General features: G+C 38.4%; 1 protein-coding gene across 2 annotated transcripts in view; it reads right to left on the bottom strand.

Moving 5' to 3' along the window:
- MID2 (midline 2) overlaps nucleotides 1–10,219 on the bottom strand; it is a 158,345-nt gene that overhangs the window by 104,167 nt on the left and 43,959 nt on the right. For both annotated transcript variants that reach the window (XM_006889903.1, XM_006889904.1), the window contains one exon: nucleotides 8,478–8,573. In XM_006889903.1, the coding sequence (XP_006889965.1) occupies nucleotides 8,478–8,573 (96 nt within the window). The remainder of the gene's footprint in view (nucleotides 1–8,477; nucleotides 8,574–10,219) is intronic.

Below are 10,219 nucleotides of genomic sequence, written 5' to 3'. Positions count from 1 at the left end.
TGGCAGTTCTCTGCTGATGTACTGTTCCAGTCGTTTTTGGATAATCTTCAGTAGAATCTTACTTGCATGTGAAATCAAGGCTACTGTTCTGTAGTTTCCAAACTCAATTGGGTCACCCTTCTGTGGAATGGGAACAAAGATAGATCTCTTTCACTCAGTTGGCCAAGTGGTTGTTCTCCAGATTTCTTGGCACAGCTTGGTGAGCACATCTCAATTGGTATACCATCTATTCCGGGGGCCTTATTTTTTGTCCTTAACCAAACTAAATATACTCCCCTTGTCTTTTCCAACCTAGGTAAAAGCAACACATTCTCTCAGTCACTAGAAAACAGAAACCTGTACAAAATTCTTGTATTCTTATTCCCCTTTATATCCATTGCATTGAACTAAAAACCCACGTAATAGTAATCCTACCTCCTAAAATGTTTTCATTTCATCCCTCCCTTCCTCCCAGTCCTGACCATCCTTGCCTTACCTTGGTAGGACCAGCAACTCTCCCTAGATCATGAAAAGCCTCTTAACTTATCCCTTTAACAGTTACAGCTTCTTCAGCTCCACAATCAACACTCTTAAACCAGCAATCAGGAAATTAAAAGATAAATTGCATTGGAGAAATCTGCTGGCAGGGACATCTCCAGAGTGCTGAAGAGCAAGGATGTCAGTCTAGAGACTAAGGTGCACCTAATCCAGGTCATGGTCTTCTCAATTACTTGCTATGCATCAGAGAGCTGGATAATGATTAAGGATGACAGAAGAAGAATCGATGCCTTTGAGTCGTGGTGCTGGAGAAGAGTCTTGAACACACCATGGACTGTCAAGAAAACAAATAGGTCTGTCTTGGAGAGGGTGAAACCGAGTCTCTCCTTGGAGGTAAGAGTTTTGAAGCTCCACCTCACTTACTTTGGGAATGTGGCCAGAAGAGACTGGTCCTTGGAGAAGGACATCATGCTCGGAAGGGTGGACAGACAGCACAGGAGAGGGAGACCCTGCATGAGATGGATCGATACAGTAACTAGGTCAATGGGGGTTAGTGTGTTGGAATTAGTGAGACTGGCTCAGGACAGGGCAGGGTTCAGAGCTGCTGTATATAGGGTCACTATGGGTCACAGGTGACTTGAAGACACACAACAACAATAACTGTACTCTGCTTTCAGTGTTGACTTTTGCTCATCAAGCCATTCTCCATTCTACAGTCAGAGCAAGTCTTCTAAGATGCACATCTTATCCTGTTAATCATTTATTTCAAATTCTTCCATGACTATCCAAAACCCTCAGAGTGAAAACCAAAGACGCATGCATGGCATAAAATCTGTGTCCTACTAATATTTCTCTAGATGTTTCTTTTACAATAATCTTCCTGTGTTATGTTCTGGCCATGAACAGCCCCTATGTTATTTCACCATTTTGTGTTCTTAACTGTTACCTTCTCTACTCCCTTAAAAGCCATTATTATATTTTTAAAAATTCTATTCTTATTTCAAAACAATTCCATTTTTGTTTTTAATCTGACCATTTCCTAAGTCCTTCAGGGTGCTTCTTATTTTCTGTTGGTTTGTCATTTTGCATTTACCGCCATTATAATAATTGTCATTTGACATTATAGTTGACATTTTACCTATTCATCTCTAAGCCTGTCTGCAAGTTCCTTGAGGGCAGGGATAATTCCTATTTATCTCTCTGCATCTGGTGCTTATTGTTGTAGTTATTGTGTGCTTTTGAGTTGGAACTCACCCATAGCTGATCCTCCCATGGATTTTCTGAGGCAGTAAATCACATAGAAAGAAACTACTCTTTTTCTTGTGGAGCTGCTGGTGGTTCCCAAACCACGTACCTTATTTAGTGTGTTAGCTTGCCATTTTGATGTAAAATTTACTCCTCCATTTTATGTAAAGTTTCCACCTCCACTAATACTCTGCTCTCACTCTCTTTTTGGAGGGCAGTTAATTTCTTTCTCCTCCTTCAACATTTCCCCCATTAAATTTTACCCGATGACACTAACTTCATTCTACTCCTTTATTTTTTCAAGTTTTCAGAACTTGTAGAGGATTTCCTCGAGAGACACATTTATGGTGCTTTGATTATCTACATGCCACCACTCCGAGTTCTAGGGAGCTCTGGTGTCCCAGTGGGTAAGGAGTTGCACAGCCAATAAAAAGGTTAAAATCCACTAGATGCCCTGCTGATGGGGAAATCTCCTCCTGTGTGATTTACTGCCCTTGAAAACCCACTGCAGGGGGGGCAGGGCAGCTATGAGTGAATTCCAATTTGATGTCACATAACAACAACCTTCCAATTCTAAAACATGTAAGCACCATCTGCTGAAACCATCCATAGTATTCTTTAACAAAAATAATTTGTTAGCAACCAATATGGAAGGCAGTATAGAGCTTGTTCAAAAAAGTTGGAGACAGAAATACCGTTTGACCCAGCAATTGTACTACTGGGAATATACCCTAAAGAAACCAGGAGTGCCACCCAAACAGGTATATGCACACTCATGTTTATTGCTGCATTGTATGCAATAACAGAGATGGAAGCAACCCAAGTGCCCATCAACAAATGAATGGATAGAGAAACTGTGATATAGTCACACAATGGAGTAATACTAAACACTGAAAAACAAGGAACTCTTGAAATAGTATACAAAATGAGTGGCCCTGGAGGACATTATGCTGAGTGAAATATCTCAGTCACATAAGGACAAATACTGCATAATGCCACTGTTGTAAAACAGGACTGACATCAGGGTTGAGAAGAGACTGGGAAAGATGGGATAAATTATGTATACTGTATTGAAACGGATGAGGGAGAAAACTGTTTGAAAGGGATATGTGATTAGGTATTATTGTCATGACAAAAGTCCAGAATAAGAGGTGCATAGCAAAGTGGACTGGTGGCAGGGGGGAGGAAATTGTGCAACCGTGAAAGTTTCTTTTTAAAGATAAAAGAGAACTGGGTGGGGGGAGGGGACAGGGAGGAATATATGCAACAATGAATGAAAGGAAATCCAAGTTTTCTGTAAACTTTTGTTAAAGTATTAATTAAAATTGTTGAAAAACTTCTTTTTATGTAGATTCCCCACACACACACTTTCCTTCATTGAAATTATATTTCATACAATCATTCTCATATATTGTTTTATAAAAATAATCACCATTGGACGATGCCCACTATTACCTGTCCTTCCTTTTGATGCTTGGAGAAGCTGCCTGACATTTACTTGCATAAAGGCCAAGATTCTGGTCCCTTCTCAAATCAAATACACCTGCAGTTAAGTAAGGAATAGCAGCAGAAAGGAGGAGGCAGCAGTACAAAGGGAAGGGTAATACTAAGCCCACTAAAATGTGAACCTTAAAGAAGAGTGTTGCAATCGATTGATGCCAAGGCAGAAAATCAAAAGTTCTCAAACTAATGGGTAGCCTCTCTCTCTCATCTTCTAAATCATCTCTCTCCTTTCTTTTTATCTTAATATGGCTAGGCAGTATAACACAGCTCCTTGAAAGGCTAGAGAAGAACCAGAAAAAATTAACATGCCCCTGGATCTGCTAGGGTACATCAGTCCCTTGCATTGCAACAGCTCTAGAGGAGAAGAAAAGAAAGCTGCATACAAAATAGGTGTGAAAGAGTTTCAATGCTCAGTGCCAGAAAAGAATGAGACTGCTGAGTAAAATCGGAAGAGCTTTACCACATTTGTGTTCCCCGGTTTTGTGCTTATCTTCTCTCATGTTACTTGTTGCTATTGAGTCTATTCTTACTTATGGCAACTCTGTGTGTTTCAGAATGGAATCTCTGTGTAGGGCTTTTGATGGTTGTGATCTTTCAGAAGCAAATCACCAGGACTTCCTTCTGAGACTCCACTGTGTGGATTTGGATCTCCCGTTGTGCACACACTGTTTGTATCACCCAAAGACCTCCATTCTCAACTTCTTGCTGCTGTTGTTATACGTCATTGAGTTGGAATCAACTCATAGTTGGGTTTTCAAGAGAAGTAAATTGCATGGGAGGAGATTTTTCATCTTTCTCCCATGACCACTTGCCTTTAACTCCTTACTCCTTACCACTAAGCCAACAGAGCTCTAGATACTGTGTTTTCCCGAGTTGAACTAGAGAAAAGTTTTGGAGGTCATCAACCATGTATAGTCATCCTGTAGCACCTAAATTGCCTACTATACTAAGTACATAGGGTATGCTCAAGATATGTGTTGACCAAATGGCTATCATATCAATGTTTTAACTATTTTTCAGTATTTTTCAGGAATGCTTATTATTCATAAAACAGTGGCATCTTGGAAGCCAAGAGGAAGTATCCATCTGTTGGTATACATTTTCCCTTGACTATGCATTATACAGAGATTTCCTTTGGAAATATAAACAAAGGATGCCTGATGAGACAGGACAAAGAGCTATATATAGAGATCAAGTGGCCTGAGTAGCAAGGTCAAAGCATGCCCTTCCTTAACCAGATTAAATGGCGTCTTGGGTCTGTCTCTACCACCTTCCCATGTTTCATAGCCCTGAGAGAAACTATTTTCTGAGGACCCATCTAATAGATTCTGAACAACGATTAGTGCAGATTACACTACCCGTGGAATTCAACTGCCAAATTGGTGGCGATTCTAATCTCTGCTTCTGTAATAATAGGAAGAATGCAGCTCTGTTTACTTTCTGAGAATAGAAGACAAGGAGAAAAAAGCCTGGATAGAGAGGCTGTATTTATGATCCCCTCTTTAAAAAAAAAAAAAAAGTCAATCTATGACAAAAACATTTGCAAACAATAAGAAAGAGGAACAGGTTTGGCAGGAAAATGGTGTATTCCAGTTTTCTCAGAAGTGCCTTAACTGGTATCCTCCACCCACGCCCAATTTGCAATGACACTGTGAATATAGTCATTCCCTGTAGACGTATCTGGATTAGATACAGTGAGAAAATGTCAAACCACTTCTTAGTGGCTGGTTCTCTTAACAGGCAGTATCCTACTATTAATTTCATTTTTGAAAGTATTTATAAAGTCTCAAGTCCCTTCTTTAACTGCATTTCTAATCCTGGGGCTTGTCCTAAAGCCTCTGGACACAGAGACTCTATGTTGAATGAGTATAATAAGTACCCTTGATTCACCCTATTATTAAGGAGAAATTAAGGGCACATCCCTTAGATTTCAGAAGAGATGATGTCATAGAGAACAGCTATGGTCTTCCATAAACAATTGTTTAGGGCCTTTATCAAAGACAGAAATCCTAAACCAAATAGATTATCAAGCTGTCTCTCAAAATAGATTCTCACCCTTGACATGTACTGCCATATTTTACTTTTCATGCATCAGTTAATGTTTTTAACCTTATCTAATATTTCCTGCACATTTATATCCACAGAAAGTGGATTTTATATAGCAAGCCCTCAAAGGGAAGATATTGTATCTGTGTTATTTTCTTTGTACCTGGTATAGCCACCATATGTAGATATTTTTAAAGGTTAACCATTGGTATAGTCAGAGCAGAAAGTAACTTGTATGATAGGATCTAACAAATTCCCCTAGGGTGCCTCTTAAGTATCTCTTTGGCTTATTTTTCATGGGGCTACTTATCCCTCCCACTATACTTGCACTTGTCAGTGCTAGTGTAACTTTTAAGGGCTCATGTGGGAACACTAGCTAAGATGAAGGAATTTTTCTTTTACTTTTCAAAGAGAAGAGAAAACTGGGGGCGGGGAGAGAAAAGTGCAACAATGAATGAATGAATGATTGGAAATCCAAAATCTCTGTAAATGTTCATTAAAATTAATGGGGGGGGGGGAAAGACACTGTTAAAATATCCCTTGTTATCCTGAGGCCAGAATGGGTCCTCCCTACTAACACAATGATGGACTGTTCTATGCAACTACTTCCTGGCATTTTGAACAGAGAAGTGCCCTGAATATAAAGGTTTGATTGGTAGCATGAGTCGGAAAAGGCTGAAATAGGGCTATGATTGGTTGAGACTGGTCACAGCAGTAAACTTTCCAGGGATGGGGAGATGTAATGTTAAGGAGATCCTAAAGTGGACTATGAAGGGGAATGCTGCTTACTTTGCTATCGTAGCTACAACATTCACTGTATCATAAAGCCTTTTTGGTGAAAATGAAGAAGGTGATAAATATTCTTGCTAACCACATTTATGCCCTACTAGCTATTATGAGCCTATCAAGTATGCAAATTCTAAAGCAAAAGATCCCTTACTTTGTATCCTGTTGACAATAGTCCCTTATCTCATTAGTCAGTCAGTGTAGATTTCCTTTACTGTAATCGAACAGCATACTCAGAATCTTTACTAGGAGAACATCAAGGGATTTGAGTTAGTTGAAAACAAAAATATTTTGTTTCTCCCCTTTTGGAAAGGAGACAATAGTGAAAAAGAAGAGAATATAGGTAACCATTTATGGAATCATGGCTTCTGAAATTTGCAAGAGACATTAGAAGTCTTGTAGACAGTTCAAACCCACATTTTAAAGGTAAAGACACCGAATTAGGAGAATATGGAATTAGGAGAATAATTTATTCAGATTCACACTACCAGTTCCCTGTAAAGTGTAGAATACAATTTTCCAACTCACATTCCAATGATCTTTTCATTTCTTCTGCTTCTTCTAAATTCTCCCATTCCACTTTACAATCTCAACCTTTAGCTTAAACATCACTTTATGTCCCCTATGTACACTATCTCTCCCTTCCACAAATATAAAGGCCAACAGAGATTAGATTATACATTAAACATACAAGTATGTCCTACTATAAGAAAACCACCATTTAAAAAAAAAATCAAAGCATGGTAACTCATGTAATAAGAGGATTCTTTGCCTTACAGGAGGAGTACCCTCCATCTTTTAAATAGGATGTTCAAAATGGGATTAGGATATAAGATTTTTAATAAAATTCTTGTATTGTTTAAAATAAACATGTACTCTTAGCCCTATCTGTCATGCACATATGATTAGATCTAGACTATAATGCTTGAAAACAGAATTAGTAGCATTGTTATCCAACTACTGTCAATGAGAAGCCTTATGATATTTCACACAATGGTATTTACACTTGAAGTCCTACTATTATCTCTCCCACAAAATCAACACAAACCAAGTGTAATGGCTAAAGTTTCATATACTTGAGAGAAACATCAATTTCTTTCTCTTATTTTGCTCACTTAAGAAGTGGGTGACTCCTTCTCTAACCTATTCGATGAAGGTTTTAAAACCTTACAGTGGTGAGTGGTGTAACACTTGACAATTCAGTAGAGATCATTGTTCTTTTTTTTTTTTTTTAGAACTTTTAACTCATATATCATCTATGAATGATTAGACTAAGTGGAAAGGTAATGAATGACTTGCTGTTGTTGTGTGACTGACTCAGGACAGACTCATAGATGACCCTCCAGAGGGTTTTCAGGGGCAGTAAATCCCACAGGAGGAGACTGCCCATCTTTCTCACGTGGAGCAGCTGGTGGGTTTGAACATGCCTTGGAAATTGCAGTGTAGTTTCTTGCCACTAGGCCACAAAGGAGCTGCTCTGCAGGAGAAAGACTCCATGTGATTTACTGCCTCTCAAAAACCATTGCAGGGTCAGCTATGGGTTGGTTCCAACTGGATAGCATGGTACCCTAGCCACCAACACTCCCTAATGAATGAGGATTAGGATCGAGTAAATTGTATACATGGCATAGATAGGACCACATGCAAGGGCTAAAAGGATAAGAGGCTGAGGAAAGATAGACTTAGTAATATTGTAACAGAAACTATTTCACTCAACGAAAGTCCTCTGTTCCAGCGCTGTTCACCATTGCAAGAACATAGAAATAGCCCGAATGTCCAACCACAATCAAATGGATCGAGAAATTATGGTACATTCACACAATGGAATACTATGCAGCATATAGGAGCAATGATTTTGAAAATCACTACTTAACTTGAGAGTGACTGGAGAGCATTTTCCTGAGTGAACTCAGTCCCATAAGGACAAATACTGTATAAAACCATTATTGTAGAATAAGTATGAGGATCCACAACGTGGGGGAGCAGAGGGGTGAGGAGGGGGTAATCATACGGTTGTACAATTTGATGGGGGGGTAAGGAAATGGGAAAGATCCAGTATGAAAAATAATGTCTTCAAACTTTATAAATAAATTAGTATAAAATTAAAACAAATAAATTATTTTTTAAAGACCTCTGCTCCAATTCAGAATTCTCAACTTTCTTAAAATAATAATCTCTTTCACAAGCTATAAGGTAAAAGAAGAAACACACTTAATATCTGATTCTCTCATATGCTTACTGCTTGGATAAGAAAATTCTCCTTTGGACTACTGTCCTTCCAATCTTAACAGAACAATATTTTCAGATTCAATTTAATTCTTCACACCAAATTACTAAGTTACATTATGGCAAAAAAGGTCCCCTCTAAATATAGCCCACGCCGAGTCATCTGAAAGAATCACAAATGTTGACATACATACCTCAACCTGTTGGCAGATCTGTATAAGTTTGGCCATTTGGTTTTCTAATTCGCTGTTGCGCTTAACCAGGTTGGTGAGGTTCATCTCCAGCGTTTGCTGCCATTGCCAAGTGTGAAGCCGGACGGGGGGGAAAAAAAACCAAACATTCAATAAGCTTGAGAACCAATATCACATGGAGATCACCCAGTTAACAATATTTCAAATATTTGAACACTTGTGATGTTTCAAGCACTGCTCTAGAATGAATAATACAGTCAGTATTACAGAGGAGATTGCATTTTGTACTTTGTAGATATAGGAATTTAATTATATTGAGGCAAACAATCTTACTTTTTTTTTTTCTATATTAGTTTAAACTTTTCAAAGTATTCCATAAGTTGGTATCTTGGTTTTTTTTTTCCTTATAAAACTTTTATGTCCTGGAAAGAACTCATATTATTATCTCTTTTAAAGGGAGAACCTTGCCATGAAGTTAGAAGTCTAAAAACCAACCAGGGTTTTAAAGGTTATAAGTCTCATGGGAGGAGATTGCCTATTTTTCTCCTGTGGACGTGCTTGTGGCTTCCAACTGCCAGAAAGGAGCCACTTTTAGGTAACAAAGGCAATACCTTAAGGGCCATGCCATAATTTATTAAAAGATTTAATTTGCCATTTACCAGACACTATACTAAACACATTTATATATATAATTTAAGAATCATAATTTAGGAGATGCCAGCATTTCACAGGTAAGAAAACAGAGCTTCAGAGTGAGGACATTTTATACACTCAAATAGCTGATATGTAGCAAAACTACATACCAAGATCTCTAATCCTCAGTCATAGCCCTACCCCAGTATCCCATGTCTTTTGTGGTTTTGTTACTTAAAGTCTATAATAGATCAGTGGTAAGGAGTTCAACTGCCAATTCAGTGGTATACAGTTCAAATTCAGCAGCTGCTTCACAGGAGAAAGCTGGGCAATCTTCTACCATGCAATTTGTTGTTCTGTACAGTACAGTCAAAAACAATCCTTAGCTGACACTCAGATGGGTTTTCAGAGGCAGTTAATCTCAAGCGAGGAGATTGCCCATCCTTCTCCCTCAGAACAGCTAGTGGATCTGCACCACATGCCTTCAAGACTGCAGTAAAGCTTCTTACCACTAGGCCACCAGAGCTCCCTGCCTCTGAAAACCCACTGGAGGATCAGCTATGAGATGGTTCTGACTCAATGGTACACAACAACAATCATCTTCAGAAATAAAAATTGTATTTATCTGTATAAAATTTAGCATCGTATCTCACAGCTTTCCTTTTGTGTCACATAGAAACTCTGGAGATGAAAAGGTGAGAAAAAATGGAGTTGCTTTCATAGTTAAAAAAGTCATTGCTAGATCCATCTTGAAGTACAATATTGTCAGTGACAGGATAATATCTATATGCATACAAGGAAGTCCAGTGAATACCACTATCATTCAAATATATGAACCAACAACCAGAGATAAGGAAGAGGAGATAGAAGATTTTTATCAGCTTTTACAATCGGAGATTGATCGAACATGCAATCAAGATGCATTGATAATAACGGGTGACTGGAATGCAAAAGTCGGGAACAAAAAAGAAGATTCAGTAGTTGGAAAACATGGACTCGGTGACAGAAATGAAGCAGGAGAGAGAATGATCGAATTTTGCACAATGATTTATTCATAGCCAATACATTTTTTAAGAGACATAAACGCAGGTTATATACCTGGATTTCACCTG

This window comes from Elephantulus edwardii, unplaced genomic scaffold, assembly GCF_000299155.1.
Source record: "Elephantulus edwardii isolate Elephantulus edwardi_28Jun2011 unplaced genomic scaffold, EleEdw1.0 scaffold00083, whole genome shotgun sequence".
Taxonomy (NCBI): domain Eukaryota; kingdom Metazoa; phylum Chordata; class Mammalia; order Macroscelidea; family Macroscelididae; genus Elephantulus; species Elephantulus edwardii.
The sequence above is the reverse complement of the archived record's forward strand: the minus strand, read 5'-3'. Positions and strand labels throughout refer to the sequence as shown.